General features: G+C 36.4%; 1 protein-coding gene across 1 annotated transcript; it reads left to right on the top strand.

The window, feature by feature from the left end:
- The first annotated feature begins 772 nt into the window (after window positions 1–772).
- Window positions 773–14,567, top strand: LOC105446033 (stromelysin-2-like). The gene is made up of 4 exons (XM_030979233.1): window positions 773–1,020; window positions 3,094–3,199; window positions 11,516–11,712; window positions 14,364–14,567. The coding sequence occupies exons 1-4, from the start codon at window positions 940–942 to the stop codon at window positions 14,565–14,567; spliced, it is 588 nt and encodes a 195-aa protein (XP_030835093.1). The 5' UTR covers window positions 773–939.
- Window positions 14,568–16,178: the final 1,611 nt, after the last annotated feature.

Genomic DNA, 16,178 nt, shown 5'->3' with positions numbered 1-16,178 from the left:
GAGAAGTAGTTCTCCGCTCTTCCCGCTTCACGTTCCCCATCCCTCCTCGAATAAGCCCTCCCTTACCCCTCCCATGAACTGTTCTTTGGCGATGGTCTCCAATAAACGAGCAGGTGAAAATTACCAGCGCCACTGGTGAGGGTGATCTACGTACGTCAAATCCGTCGAGATGACTCACCCTCGCGCGGCAAGGTTAGCCGAAGAACTATGAAACTTGCGTTCTTTTCTCATATCGAATGCCGAAAAAGAATCAAGAATTTGAGGGGGGTACATACTGTAAGACAACGTTTACCTGCTGCTCAGAGTGCTCATCATGATAGGTAACTGGTAGTGTATATTGTGGGGGTTTTCTTCTTCAAAAAGTTAGTGTGGGGTTGGGAAGGAGAATAATCCGTTCGATATTATATAAGGAACAAATCATTTGGTGTGATAGGTCGATAAACAATATCACCACAATTCAAAGTTTCAAGGCTTCACTTATTTACAAATCTATGCTCTGGAACTGAAGCAAAGTCCTGTGTGTAGCCCGTGACCTACGTGCGGCCTCATACCACACATTATATCACTTTACTCTTCATATCCCCGTTTTAAACAAGCCACAACAAAATAAAGTTTGAAAAGACTTTGTTTGACATAAACATTTGCTAATTGTCTGGACGATTTGATGACGCTCTCACCTTGCTTCCCTTTTCAACAATATTACACGAATGCGGTTTTGTTTTATTCTTAATAAAGCAAACCATATCAACAAAGAAAGAGGAACTATCTCACATATCTCAATAATTATATTTCATACCCAGTTGCAAGGCTATAAAAAGATGATCTCATTACACTTCGTTCATCACAGTTTCCAGAGACAATACCGGAGGTGAAGTATATTCGGGACGATCTTCAAGTTAGATTTTTATTTCGACAAGCAGAGATCTCTAGAGGACAAAAATGAAAGAGAGTTTTGTGGCCCTCATGTTGGCTTGCATTGTGGGTTCTTGCCTGGCAGAGCTTACCGACAAACGAGCAATGGTATGTATAAGTTTTTATAATATTGTTCAGGTATTAATTAATAATGATGTTGATGAACAATGATAGAATTATTATGTCTAAAGAGCTGGGCTTTTAAATGCAATTAAACTCTGACTTTCCGTACTCGTTGACATGTGCTGTGTTGCTAAGTTCGTAGTCATGTAAGCGTAATAGTAAACAAAAAAACTGCATGTAATAATATTCACATATTCATATATTCATCACCAACATGTAACTCTTGTTATTATGTGCATGGAGACGCCTCTTTTCGATGGACCAGTTTCGTAATGTGTTCGAGTTGGGTGCATGAGTCTGCAAGGGATCGGGGTGTTGTGTAGGTCTACTAACGTTATGTTGAAAATCTTGGGGCCTGTTTACTAAGTATATTTGTGCATTGTGTCGGTGTCATGTTATGTTTTTCCAATTTCTAACCGATTTCGAATGTAATTATTTCCTATTTCAATGTCATGTTTTTGGTGTCTTTTTATACATGATTTGGATGTGAACGCAACATAAAAAATACCACAATGAATTTCCATGTCATTATTGGACGAAATAAAATTGAATTGAATTGAATTGTATTAATGTTAGATAGCTTTGATAGATACCGAGATGTGATTGGTCCAGAGCTCGTCACGTGATAACAATTGCGAGGATCGTAATTGTTATATTTTCCTGGCCGGTCACTTTCGATGGATTTATTGACCAGCTGGTGAAATGAATATATGTTTAACCAATGCATGTCGCCCTGTCGAGGACTGTATGTCACCAAATTACACAAATTTCACCAATACCGAGGGTCAATTTTTTTTTCTCGGAGTTTTTTTCACCTTGAAATTATTTTTTCCCAAAAAATGTTTTTTTTTTTATAAGCTTTTTTTATTTTTTATTGTTTTCTCTCGAATTATCTTGAAATATTTGTTTTCGTTAATTTATTTTTTTCACTTTTTATTTCAAAATTTGGTTTGTCCTAGAAAAAAAAAAAGTGTGGCAAAAAAAATGGACCCCTATTTAAATATTCAAACCAATGCTATCTAATATAACACATATTGACTGCCAGGGGGCATTTACAATTCTTCGGACCTGATGGGAGTTATATTTTCCCTCGTGACCATATTTTCCCTCAGCTTCGTGCTTCGGGAAAATATAACCACTTGGGAAAATATCACTCCCTTCAGCGGTCCTGAGAATGTTATATTACACCCCTGCCAGTCAATATCCGTATAATATTTGTCATAATGATATAATGGCCATTTCAATAGTAGACAAAGCTTTAAAACGAAAAAAAGGCTGTCTCTGACAAAGAAATTTTAAGATCATGTACCATACTGATATACACATTTTGTATTCATATAGTCCACAGGGGGCATGCGGCATCCTAGAATATGTTGGAATTGTCAATATTAAATTTTGGGCAATCTCAATCTCATTTCATGGTATAGGGAGATGGTCTATCTACTGGCCTACTCGTTGGGGTGGGGGGGGGGGGGGCTTGAGGGCTGCTATACACTTACAATTCTACCCCAAACAGGAGGGAAGGAAAGGGGGAAGAAGAATTCAGGAAAGATTAAAGGGAAATACAGAACAAACGAGTAAAGGAGGAAAGAAGAAAGAGAGATGGGGAGAAAATCAATAAAGGGGAAAAAGAAAATTTAGTTTCCTTTCCACACCATTTCTATTTCCTTCTACCTTTATGTAAGCATTTGTTAAGGTTACTTTTGTGGCATCGAATACGGAGCGCAAGTTATGTTTCTTTCAATCTCGTTGTAGGTGTACAAATAGTTAGTCTCTTAAATTCTCTAGAAAAATCTTCTAACGCAGTCGCTCTATATTCTTTAATGCTATTCTATTTGTTTCAATATAAGTTGAAGAAGTGCTGGAAACCGAAGTAATAACATAGAGAGAGATTTTGCTGTGTGTTTAGAAAAGAAATAATAGACAGGCAGTAGGCCCGAGGATTCCACTATTAAGCCCGCCGCAGTATGTGCCCCCCCCCCCCCTCAACGGATAGGATTAGAAGCGCTACCTCTTTAACTCTTATTTTCATATCTATGTCATCTATTATTGCCACAGACCCTGCTTAACCGTTATGGTTTCTCGGACGGGGAACCAAGCACTGACAGCGACATTAAACGAGCAATTGAGGACTTTCAAGATTTCCATAGCCTTGAACAGACAGGTAAGGTTGTTTTTTTTTCGTTTTTTTTTCTTCTATTTTTTTTCGGGGGGGGGGGGGGGTGTGATAGGTTTGATGACCAACATTCACCAATTTTATCAAAATACAATAGGGAATTATTTTGTGGGCAATTTTTGCTTCTTGGATCTAGGTGATTTTCTTGCACTAAGAAGTTTTCCTATCCATTCATACCCCCCCCCCCCCACAATCCTCCCACTCTCAGTATCTATCTCTCTCTCTCTCTCTCTCTCTCTCTCTCTCTCTCTCTCCCTATCTACCCCATTGCCACTATCTGTGTTACTCTCTCTCTCTCTCTCTCTTTCTCCCTCTTTCTCACCCTTTCTCGCCTTATGAAGGAGAAGAAGGAATATTAGAACAATGACAGAATATGAGGGAGGTGAAAATGAAAATAAAAATAGAGACAGAAGAAGAAGAGAAAGTTGAATAGAAAATGAATCGGTAAAATATTAGCCAATTTCTATGAACGAAATTATTTCAGACAACAGACAACCGGAACTAGAGCCGACGGCTATAATTGGCTTCCAGTGAGAGGATCCCCCTCAGTGGATGGGTTAATATGGGAGGGGTGGGGCCGTGGGGGTATAGGGTTAGGTTCGGTGTAAACATGTAAGAGGTGAAGGGCACCGTAATGGGTTGGGATGAATAAGAGAAAGAGAAAGGTTCATATAGTGACGAGTGGTGGTTACATAAGTGCTCGCACGACTTTGTTATTTTATTGTGATAAGAACAAAAAGGAAAAAGAAGAAAGAAAGAAACAAAGAGAAATATTGGGAAAAGAAAGAATGAAAGAAAAAAGTATCAAAAAGTATAGGAAGAAGAAGAAGAAGAAGAAGGGGGAGGAGGAGGAGGAGGAGGAGGAGGAGGAGGAGGAGGAGGAAGATGACATGGACTAGGAGAATAACAAGATGAAGAGTGCATACATATTCTGTATTCCTTAAAAGTGAGAACAACTAACACACCTGGTTAGATAATGATGAAAAGGAAAAAGAAGAAGGGGAAAAAAAAGACCAATAAGAAAAGAAAAAACAAGAAGGAAGAAAGAAATAAAGAAAGAAAGAAGAGCGGGTACGAATTTATTTAACTTTGCCGTGGCTATCTATTTGGACCTGATAGATATCGCGCACATGTCGCGTAGTCCCATATAGGCCTACATCTTTCTGTGTACAATGCTTGTAACTTTACCAAGACTGGGCCAAATTTCTTATCATTTTGATGATTCCAGAACCTTGCAGTACACACCAATACTTATATGCTAGATGATCAACATTTTCTGATCGATTCCACAACGTTTCTTTCATATGGGAGGGGCCGTGGGGGGGGGGGGGGGTATAGGGTTATAGGTTCGGTATAAACATGTAAGAGGTAAAGGGCACCGTAATGGGTTGGGATGAATAAGAGAAAGAGAGAAGTTCGACGGGTGATGGTTTAAAAAGTGCTCAAACGATTTTGTTATTCTATTGTGATGGAGAACAGAGAGTAAAAGAAGAAGAAAGAAAGAAACAAAGAGAAATATGGGGGAAAAGGAAGAATGGAAGCAAAAAGTATCAAGAAGTATAAGAAGAAGGAGGAGGAGGAGGAGGAGGAGGAGGAGGAGGAGGAGGAGGAGGAGAAGGAGAAGGAGGAGGAGAAGGAAAAGGAGGAGGAGGAGGAGGAGGAGGAGAAGGAAAAGGAGGAGGAGGAGGAGGAGGAGGAGAAGGAGAAGGAGGAGGAGGAGGAGGAGAAGGAGAAGGAGAAGGAGGAGGAGAAGGAAAAGGAGGAGGAGGAGGAGGAGAAGGAAAAGGAGGAGGAGGAGGAGGAGGAGAAGGAAAAGGAGGAGGAGGAGGAGGAGGAGGAGGAGGAGAAGGAGAAGGAGGAGGAGAAGGAAAAGGAGGAGGAGGAGGAGGAGGAGGAGAAGGAAAAGGAGGAGGAGGAGGAGGAGAAGGAAAAGGAGGAGGAGGAGGAGGAGGAGGAGAAGGAAAAGGAGGAGGAGGAGGAGGAGAAGGAGAAGGAGGAGAAGGAGGAGGAGGAGGAGGAGAAGGGGGAGGAGGAGGAGGAGGAGGAGGAGGAGGAGGAGGAGGAGGAGGAGGAGGAGGACAAAGATGACATGGACTAGGAGAATAACAAGATGAAGAGTGCATACGTATTCTGTATTCCTTAAAAGTGAGAACAACTAACACACCTGGCTAGATAATGATGAAAAGGAAAAAGAAAAAGGGGAAAAAAAGACCAATAAGAAAAAGCAAAACAAGAAGGAAGAAAGAAGTAAAGAAAGAAAGAGAAGCGGGTACGAATTTATTTAACTTTGCCGTGGCTATATAGAAGATTAAGGATTTCTGGCTAAGTAATGAAGAAAAAGAACAAGAACAAAAAAAAACTACGAAAAAAAGAGACAACGATTTCAAAAATTAGAAAGACTGAAAGAAACCAAATACTGAACCGAGGAAAGAAATGTCTTATTGATTTATACAGGATCAATAATTCAAGATTTATCAAATGAAAGTTTAATAAATTCAGAGTAGCTCGGTAAGAATGGATAGATTTATTTGACACACAGTAATTCGTAATGATTCAGGAACAGGTTATTCATGAATTTAAACATGAGGATCGAACTCTGTTGTACGTTGATATCAAAGATTGTCATATGTCTGATGACAACTTCAAAAATACATAACTTTCCTATTTTTAATCGGATACTGCTCAAATTTTCACTAATTTGTTTCTCTCATTTTCTGCTTTTATTAAAAATCAACTTGTTATCAGTGTAGAATTACTTTTTACTTTACCTCATTTGTTTGCATTGCCAAAATATGTCAAACGGAATTGTTTATCGAAACACTATTGTTTGCTGTGAATCATTGGCAACACGTTTTTGTCCTTCTTTGGCAAAACGTGAAGGCCCCGTATATGGTTGCGTTTCATCCCCTTTCCGCTTTTGATACATTGGACATCACACCACAAATGATTACCATGGCTTCGGGGTATTGACAATGAGTGCACGCATTCCGCATGGGTGATAGTGGGGAAAAATTGAAATATCAAGCCAAGCAAATATTATTGAGAATCAGATTAATCAGTAAATCAAATATTCAAAGTAACTGTTATCAGTTCAAACATATTGGTCAATATTTTGAAGGTTAAAAGTATTTTTACCAAGGGGGATGAATATTTTGAGCAAAAGATGACTGTCTCCCCATTTATTTATTTATTTAATTTATGTAAACAGGGAAGCTCTCTCAGTATTATATAATAATGTTTTTCTGAGAGTCCTTGTACACAAAAAGGATTACAAATACAGGAAATAACAAACAAGTCATACATGATATATCAGGGTTATTTGTTTCTGCGTTTATTGCGGAATAAAAAAATATTTTCTAGGCAATTATTGCTTCTTATTTAATTGACGAAACTTGTATTGGATCTAGGTGATTTGTTTGCACTAAGAAGTTTTCTTTTCCATTCACACCCCCCCCCCCCCCACAATCCTCCAGAAGAAGGAATATTAGAACAAGGACAGAATATGAGGGAGGTGAAAATGAAAATGAAAATAGAAACAGAAAAAAAGAGAAAGTTGAATAGAAAATGAATCGGTAAAAACATTAAAGGTAAAGACCAGTTTTGGAAACGAGCCCCTTTCAAAAAATGAAATTGAAGCTCTTATTACCAATCATGTGAAACAAAATTGTTTTGACTAATACGTGATGATACAAATTTGCCGAGAAACCGCCTGCTAATTGATATATTTGGTAAATTATTATATCTATTTGGACCTGATAGATATCGCGCACATGTCGCGTAGTCCCATATAGGCCTACATCTTTCTGTGTACAATGCTTGTAACTTTACCAAGACTGGGCCAAATTTCTTATCATTTTGATGATTCCAGAACCTTGCAGTACACACCAATACTTATATGCTAGATGATCAACATTTTCTGATCGATTCCACAACGTTTCTTTCACATGGGAGGGGCCGTGGGGGGGGGGGGGGTATAGGGTTAGGTTCGGTATAAACATGTAAGAGGTAAAGTGCACCGTAATGGGTTGGGATGAATAAGAGAAAGAGAAAAGTTCGACGGGTGATGGTTTAAAAAAGTGCTCAAACGATTTTGTTATTTTATTGTGATGGAGAACAGAGAGTAAAAGAAGAAGAAGGAGAAGGAGGAGAAGGAGGAGGAGGAGAAGGAGGAGGAGGAGAAGGAGAAGGAGGAGGAGGAGAAGGAGGAGGAGGAGAAGGAGGAGGAGGAGAAGGAGGAGGAGGAGGAGGAGGAGGAGGAAGATGACATGGACTAGGAGAATAATAAGATGAAGAGTGCATACGTATTTTGTATTCCTTAAAAGTGAGAACAACTAACACACCTGGCTAGATAATGATGAAAAGGAAAAAGAAGAACGGAAAAAAAGACCAATAAGAAAAAGCAAAACAAGAAGGAAGAAAGAAATAAATAAAGAAAGAAGAGCGGGTACGAATTTATTTAACTTTGCCGTGGCTATATAGATTAGGGATTTCTGGCTAAGTAATGAAGAACAAGAACAAGAACAAGAACAAGAAAAAACTACGAAAGAAAGAGACAACGATTTCAAAACTTAGGAAGACAGAAAGAAACCAAATATTTAACCGAGGGGAGAAATGTCTTATTGATTTATACAGGATCAATAATTTAGGATTTATCAAATGAAAGTTTAATAAATTCAGAGTAGCTAGGTAAGAATGGATAGGGTTATTTGACACAAAGTAATTCTTAATTATTCAGGAACAGGTTATTCATGAATTTAAACATAAGGATCGAACTCTGTTGTACGTTGATATCAAAGATTGTCAGATGTTTGATGACAACTTCAAAAATTCATAACTTTCCTATTTTTAATCGGATACTGCTCAAATTTTCACTAATTTGTTTCTCTTATTTTCTGCTTTTATTAAAAAAATCAACTTGATATTAGTGTAGAATTACTTTTTACTTTACCTTATTTGTTTGCATTGCCCAAATATGGCAAACGGAATTGTTTATCGAAACACTATTGTTTGCTGTGAATCATTGGTAACACGTTTTGTCCTTCTTTGGCAAAACGTGAAGGCCCCGTATATGGTTGCGTTTCATCCCCCTTCCGCTTGTGATACAAGGGACAGCACACCACAAATGATTACCATGGCTTCAGGGTATTGACAATGAGTGCACGCATTACGCATGGGTGATAGTGGGAAAAATTGAAATATCAAGCCAAGCAAATATTATTGAAAACCAGATTAATCAGTAAATCAAATATTCAAAGTAATCAGTTTAAACCTATTCATCATTTATTTTGAAGGTTAAATTTTTTTTTACCAAGGGGGATGAATATTTTGAGCAAAAAATATGTCTCTCCCCATTTATTTATTTTATTTATTTAAACAGGGTAGCTCTCTCAGTATTAATTAAAACCGTTTTCTGAGAGGCCTTGTTCACAAAAAAACAAGATTACAAACACAGGAAATAATAAACAAGTCATATATGATTATATATGTATCAGGGTTATTTGTTTCTTATGTAAAAATGACGCCTGGCTGGAATGCTCCCCAGGGAGTGGAGAATGTGCATACATTGTTTGCCGGTAAGCCTGAATCCGATGACCGGGGTAATAATGCTATATATATATATATATATATATATATATATATATATATATACAGGGCGTATCATAATAAAGGATATTGAAGTTTAATGACGATTTATATGAAAACTACTGATTTCATAATCAAGCATTTTATGTCTGTTGTAAAGGACAGAATGTCCTCTTGTTAATGACACCCCGATCATAATACTACTGTCACAGTTGACTGAATAACAAAGCATTGCTGTCCACCATGTGAAAGGTGCACTGTGCCAAGTTTGATAACATTTCCTTCTTAGACACATAATCCACTCATTGTTCAGCATTTCGATATGTCTGGGCTGACACAAGCACTAATCTTTAGAATTTATCTGTGAATGCTAACTTGTCACAGTGCACCTTTCACATGGTGGACAGTAATGCTTTGTTATTCAGTCAACTGTGACAGTAGTAGTATGATCGGGGTGTCATTAACAAGAGGACATTCTGTCCTTTACAACAGACATAAAATGCTTGATTATGAAATCAGTAGTTTTCATATAAATCGTCATTAAACTTCAATATCCTTTATTATGATACGCCCTGTATATCTGTTAAGCGCTTTGAGAGGTCCTTCGGTCCTGAAAAGCGCTTTATAAGAACTAGCTATAATTATTATTATATAAACCTATAATGTACAAATAAACATATGACAAAGTAATATTTGTCCAGCTGATACAATATGAATTTATGCTTTTTCTATCGAAATATAAACACATGAACGTCAGAAAAACATTTTGATTTGTATATGAAATAGAAGATAACACAGGCTCTACCGTTTTACATAACAAAAGAACAGGACACATTTTCATGAGGGTGAAATATAGTAATATGAACCATTCTTATCCCTCTCTCTCTCTCTCTCTCTCCCCTCTCTCTTCTTCCTTCTCCATAATAAACAATACCATGAGATAATCTGGTTATTCTTTTATTGTTTATGCTACGTTTCATAAATTCAAGACTTTATCGATAAAAGATAACAACGTCCAGTATATAGAGACTCCCTCTATCTCGCACTCGCCCTCCCTCTCCCCCCCCCCTCCCCCCTCCCCCTCTCTCTCTCTCTCTCTCTCTCTCTCTCTCTCTCTCTCTCTCTGTGTCTATCTCTCTTTCTGGGGGACAGAGGTCTTATACTCGGTGGATGAAATGCGAATTGACAATGCGTTAATTACCCCCTCCTCCTTGTTTCTTCTTATTATCTCTTTCTCAATTTTATACTTTTCCACCAAGAAAAAAAGCCAGTCAGTCACTCAATAGTGTTTGACAGTAAAGTCTAGCAAGTACACAGATTTCCTTGCATAATTTGGATATTAGGACACTGCTAATGTTTAAATTTCACAGATAGGACATATGTAATTCCTGCAAAGTTCTACAGAATTTGATGTTGGCTGCAAAAGGGACATAATATCTTTAAAGGGAGAACTGATCAACAACTGGTAATAAAGTAAAGAGGCAGGCAGTCGGTATTTTTTCCTTGGACTATACTCGGATTATACAGTGACGTAGATATAGAAGGCACGTAAGTGCCTCGACTAGACCACGGGTTATGTAAATAAGGGATTGAACCCATGGGTTTAACTCCATGGTTTAATTTAAACCATGTGAATTCGGGCCAAAGAATGTTTGAAGATTCGATAGTTAACACGTTGGGAATTATCGTACATACAAGCAGACCAATATTGGGCATGAGAATCTTTCAATCGACGTTCCATAGTTTGTTTGACCCAATCACAACTTGTATTTTCACAAATTTCCCATTAATTAGACGTCCCCATATTGTCCAGAGTCAGCTTGATTGTTTAAAACCAAGGTGCATGATAGATATTCTGCACAAAAAGTATTTTTATTAAATGTACACCATACCAGAAAAATGTATCTTGTCCACTACGTACAATCGTACACCAGGGCCTCGTCTCACAAAACAGTCTTTGTTATATACTAGATACTGAAATCCTTGCTTCTGATTGGTTATCAACAGATTTGTCACTCATTTTTGTCTTTTGTCATTAAAAAAAAGGCTTTGCGAAACAGGTTCTAGAAGTTTATCACTGACAATGACAATGACAATTCTCATGTCATCCACATTGGGGTATTGGAGAAGTTTGCAATTGGTTTGAATTTGTCAATTTAACACTGTAAAATATAATACAAAGTTTTGCTATGGGGTCATGAATTTGATTCAAATGAACATATGGGAAGCATATGCGATCCTACAGTATTCAGTGATCGTTGTCGCGGTTGAAATCGAGTCTATTATGAAATTGTAAATAATAAGTTGTATAGCTCCCTCTCAAGGTCAAGATATTAATTAAGCTATACAACAATGTTTCTCAGTTGACTAAATTGGACCGATTAGCTATTCTTGTTTGGAAATTATATATTATATTCTGAGATGTTCATGGTCGCAGCTATTGTACGGCCGTAGGCGCTATTTGAAATTTATCAAAATTTACCGCGGGAGCACCGGTCAATTTTGATATTCAATTTTTCTCGAAAGCAGAAGTGTTTTAGGGGCTAAATTTTCTAGTGCTTATAATACAGGGGCATCAAAATATATCAAAATTGTAAAGAATCACTATCCAGCCAATTTTTCAAATTTCCCCAAACTTTGTATTACCTTTTAGGTTTGTTGTAAATGAAAGGAACGACCCTAAAGTAAACATGCCTCTACTATAATTTTCTTATCTATTAGGTGAACTTGATAAGGAGACCAAGGCCTTGCTACACATGCCTCGCTGCGGTCTGCCGGACGTGCAGGACGATGGGAACGGAAGAAGGACGAAGCGTTTTGTGACTACGCCATACAAGTGGGACAAGTTTCATTTGACATGGGGAATCTTAAACTACACAACCGATCTTCAGCTACAAGTATTCAATGCAGCATTACAGGTTCTATTATTATTTCACTCATATGCCTAAGTTAATTAACCTATGCCATGTATGAAGGACTGTGTCGTGAATTCACTGCTGCTTTATTATAAATTGACGACCAAGATCATTTGTTGCGAAATTGGTTTTATCACATGTGCTTCATGACCTTTGCTACAAATTTGGGTTACAGGGTTGTACATCAAAGTTCAGTTCAGTTCAGTTCACTTTATTAATTTTTCTCAAGCATAAAAACAATATTATAATATAAACAACAATGACAAATATACATAGTAAGAGAAAAACGGAAACTAAAAAAAGTTTATAAAAACTTGTATGGAGTAATTCCCAGTAAAGGAATAAATACAAGTCATGGTATAAACGATTGCGATAATAAAATTATGCAGATTAATCAGTAACACAATACACCAACAAACACCAGCAATCATACAGGGAGGGTAGGGGGGGGGGTAATGGTAAATGTAAATTTAATAGAGAAAAAAATGAATTTGAATAATCATCAATATATACCCTTTTCAACTTTGCTTTAAATGAAGTTATATTTGTTGAACTCTTTATTTCCTCTCGGAGATTATTCCACAAACGTAGACCACTGTGTCTTAATGAGTTTAATAAAAACTGTGTATTAACTTTGGGATAATGAAATTTATTACTAAAGCGAGTATTGTGATAAAGGACCGATCTATTTATGGTTAACATTTTGGAAACATTGCAAGGAGTAATATTATGGATTGTACGAAACATTACTAATGCTATTTGAAATCTATGTATATTATATATATTTAGGGTTTTTAAACGGAAGAATAATGGTCGGGAATGGGATCTAAAGGAAGAATTTGTACATATTCTCAAAATTTCTTTAGTAATTTGTGTAACGGTTCCAATTTTGTTGTTCCAACATTCGCCCAATCAATATTACAATATTGAAGACAAGGTAAGGCTAGACAATTATAAAGCATATACATTTCCTTTTGTGGCAAAAAATCACGAAGTTTACAGAGAACTCCTACAGTTTTTGAGATCTTGCTAGTTATAGTGGAACGATGGCAATTGAGAGATAGTTCGTCGTCTAAGGTTACTCCTAAAAATGTGATTGTTTGGGAACAACTTAAAGGGATTTGATTCATAATCTTACATCGGAAATATCATGTTTTATACGTTCTTTACAAAAATACATAACATTAGTTTTATCATAATATATCACCAATTCATTAGTATGAAACCAATTAATAATCTTAATTAATTCCTCATTTGTCTTATCTACAAGAACATCAAAATCATTATGATAAGCAACTAAATTAGTGTCGTCTGCGAAGAGGACAAAATGAAAATATGAGAAAATAATACATAGATCATTTATATAAATAAAAAAAGGAGCGGGCCCAGTGTTGAGCCTTGGGGGACTCCACACCGGACCCTCTCATGATGAGAAATAACATTATTATAAACAGTATAATGAAAACGGTCAGATCAATAATCCTTAAACCAATTAAATGCAATACCACGTATACCAAAATCAGCTAACTTAGAAAGTAAAATATTGTGATTAATTACATCAAACGCCTTACTCAATCAAGAAATATATCAAGTGAATGGAAGTTATTATTCATGTTATTAAGGACATGATCACGGAGGTCAATAAGTGCAAAATCACAAGAGGAATTCGATCTAAATCCATTTGAGAATTATTTAAACGATTATTTTTTATCAATATGACTTATAAGTCTGTTGTATATTAACTTTTCTAAGACTTTACAAAAACAGGGGAGTAATGTTATTGGTCCGCACACAAAAAGACGGAACTTAGTATGGTGAGTAAAAATCGTGGCTCACTCATTCAGTCGAGAGAATATATCTAATAAATGCATTATTTTACACATTTGGTGAATACACCACCTTTCTAGTGAAATTTTACACACATGATATTTAAAACGAGTATTTAACCCGATTATTTTCTCGATGAGTCTTTTTACTCATTAAAGTACATGTAAGTACATATTGGATGAGTATTCTCCAACTTTAATGAGTTAATGCATTCAGTTAAGTGTGTCACTATAGTGTCAACATTTATTTGCCTATTTGAGTAAGATTACCCAAATGTTTCTTTGTGTGTGTAATTCAAAAATATATGCGGATCTCCTTTTCAAAATACTGGAATAATCTTACCAATTTTCATGTCTTTAGGAAACTTACCAGAAGAAAGGGAAAGATTTATTATATGTACAAGAGGCTTAGTAATAAAATGTATAACTTGTTTGATCACTGACTGGCTAATATCATCAAATCCCGCACTTTTACTTGATTTTAGCTTTTTAACAACTTTAATGATTTCAATTTCACTTTAAACGTTAACAGTGTCCTAATATTTTGTTATTATTATTATTATTATTATTATTATTATTATTATTATTATTATTATTATTATATATATATTTGTTAAACTACTGTACTGTACCTCATTATGTTTAACAGGGCCTCATGGAAAACGACCATTATTTGTGATATGAGTCACCCTGTCTAAATATCATAAATAAATAAATAAAATTATTGCGGAGGAGGGTGTAAATCAAAGATTTCAATGCCATTTCTTATTGGACTGTAATATGGTTTCTAAACTATTTAAAAAAATATTTTGTATTGTTTAAATACAGTTTTGGAGCGATGATTCGGCCCTTACCTTTGAATACACGGCAGACCCGACTAGTGTAGACATTGTCATTAGCTTCGTCTCTGGTGACCATGGAGATGGCTACCCTTTCGATGGGACTGATTTAGCGCATGCATTCTTGCCTGTGGACGTTTCAGATCCCATCTCAGGCGATGTTCACTTAAACGACGCAATAAATTTGGGTTAGTTTGTCTTGTAGACATGTAACACTATTCAATGATGGAAAATGAAGTGCTTGTGTAAAGACTTTATATCCTACAATCAAATTCAATGAAACTCATTGTGTCTAATGATTTTTGTAATAAAATATCTAGAAAATGAAGTTCGAAAGTTCTCTCTTGAATCACTATCTTACTATTCATATATATAATATTAATTTAGTATGGGAATCTTAAAGTCGGTGTAAAAAGCGATATCCAAAAATGTTATCATATTTTCGAGCCCTTTCCTCGCAATTCTTACATTGGACCCCCCCCCCCCCACAAACATAAAAAAAAAGGAGGATACTTCCCTGATCATTTCCCTCTGGCTCCCACACCATTTACGTATTTTAAGACAAAGTAGTCATTTTTAAGATAGAGAGTCATTTAAGGTATCAGCAGATAATTATTGACAGCTGGTCACACCAGTCACCCCAGGAAGGAGAGTCCTGAATAGGCCTAGGCCAATCTGCTGCACATATGATGTTATGTATCATTGATATATTAAGATATTGAAATAAGTAAACATTTTCAAACTACATAACATAAAACATTTGTGAAACACACAATGTAATAGTATCGAAGTGTATGTCGGAGATAGAAACTGTCTGCAGTTAGGAAAGGCTGGTTTTGTAGTGAATAAGAATTGAGTTTCTAGATTAAACCGAAATGATATTGACCCAACTTTTACATGCACTGCACACAGGAAATCCGCAAATGGGACTATGTACAAATGTGGCTTGAGAATTTGGCGCAAAATTCAAAGTTTATTTCTAGTCATGTTTCGCACTTGAGGACATTTGACGAGCAGTCTTTTTAAGGAGTCATTATGTTCTGGTGTTATTCTTACGATGTGAATTACAAAGAATGAGAAAGTTCACAAATTCGTTTTCATCTTCTTTTTTAACAGAATATCCTGACGAGCTGTATTTGGTGACCTTGCATGAATTGGGCCACAGTCTAGGATTGAGCCATTCTCAAGATATCAGTTCCATAATGTATCCATACTATTTCAATAGCGATCATCGAGGGCTCCCGACTGATGACATAGCCGGAATCCAAGCTCTCTATGGTGAGTTGTTCGAATAACCCTTTCCTAAACTATACAGTGCGTCCCAGAAAAAAACGAAACCGAGAAGTATCGATGTTCTATCATAACTTAACCACAACTATAATTAATGGAATGATACATATTTAGAAAGGTTAGAGTCTTCTCTTTCATGTGATGCTACTCAGATAATGCATATTTCACGCATGAGTGATTAAAAGCAATTTGAAGGAAGGAAACCAAAAAGATATTTGGCGGGCGGTATCTGAATTTCGAAGAAAAATTCACATTTCTAGAAAGTTGAGTGTCTGCCCTTTCATATGACACCTCAATCAGGAAAAATGAGCGAGGAATGACAAAGTTCTGTTTGTTTAAAATAGTGCTTGCATTTCCATAATTTTATTAAACGAATTCGTTTTCACTGGCTGCCTGCCGTATCAATAAACGAAATTAACAAAAGACTTAACTCCGTTTCGTTGACAATCAGCCGTAGAAGAGAGTCTTCATGCATGGCTGATTGTCAACGAAACGGAGTTAAGTCTTTTGTTAA

This window comes from Strongylocentrotus purpuratus, unplaced genomic scaffold (genome assembly GCF_000002235.5).
Source record: "Strongylocentrotus purpuratus isolate Spur 01 unplaced genomic scaffold, Spur_5.0 spur5_scaffold_10, whole genome shotgun sequence".
Lineage (NCBI taxonomy): Eukaryota > Metazoa > Echinodermata > Echinoidea > Camarodonta > Strongylocentrotidae > Strongylocentrotus > Strongylocentrotus purpuratus.
This window is presented reverse-complemented; position numbering and strand designations above follow the sequence as displayed.

Bases quoted from the DNA above. Each gene is read 5' to 3' on its own strand.
- LOC105446033 (XM_030979233.1), top strand. From the start codon at position 940: ATGAAAGAGAGTTTTGTGGCCCTCATGTTGGCTTGCATTGTGGGTTCT. The intron at 1,021-3,093 runs GTATGTATAAGT...TTATTGCCACAG, and splicing joins TTACCGACAAACGAGCAATG to ACCCTGCTTAACCGTTATGG. The intron at 3,200-11,515 runs GTAAGGTTGTTT...CTTATCTATTAG, and splicing joins CCATAGCCTTGAACAGACAG to GTGAACTTGATAAGGAGACC.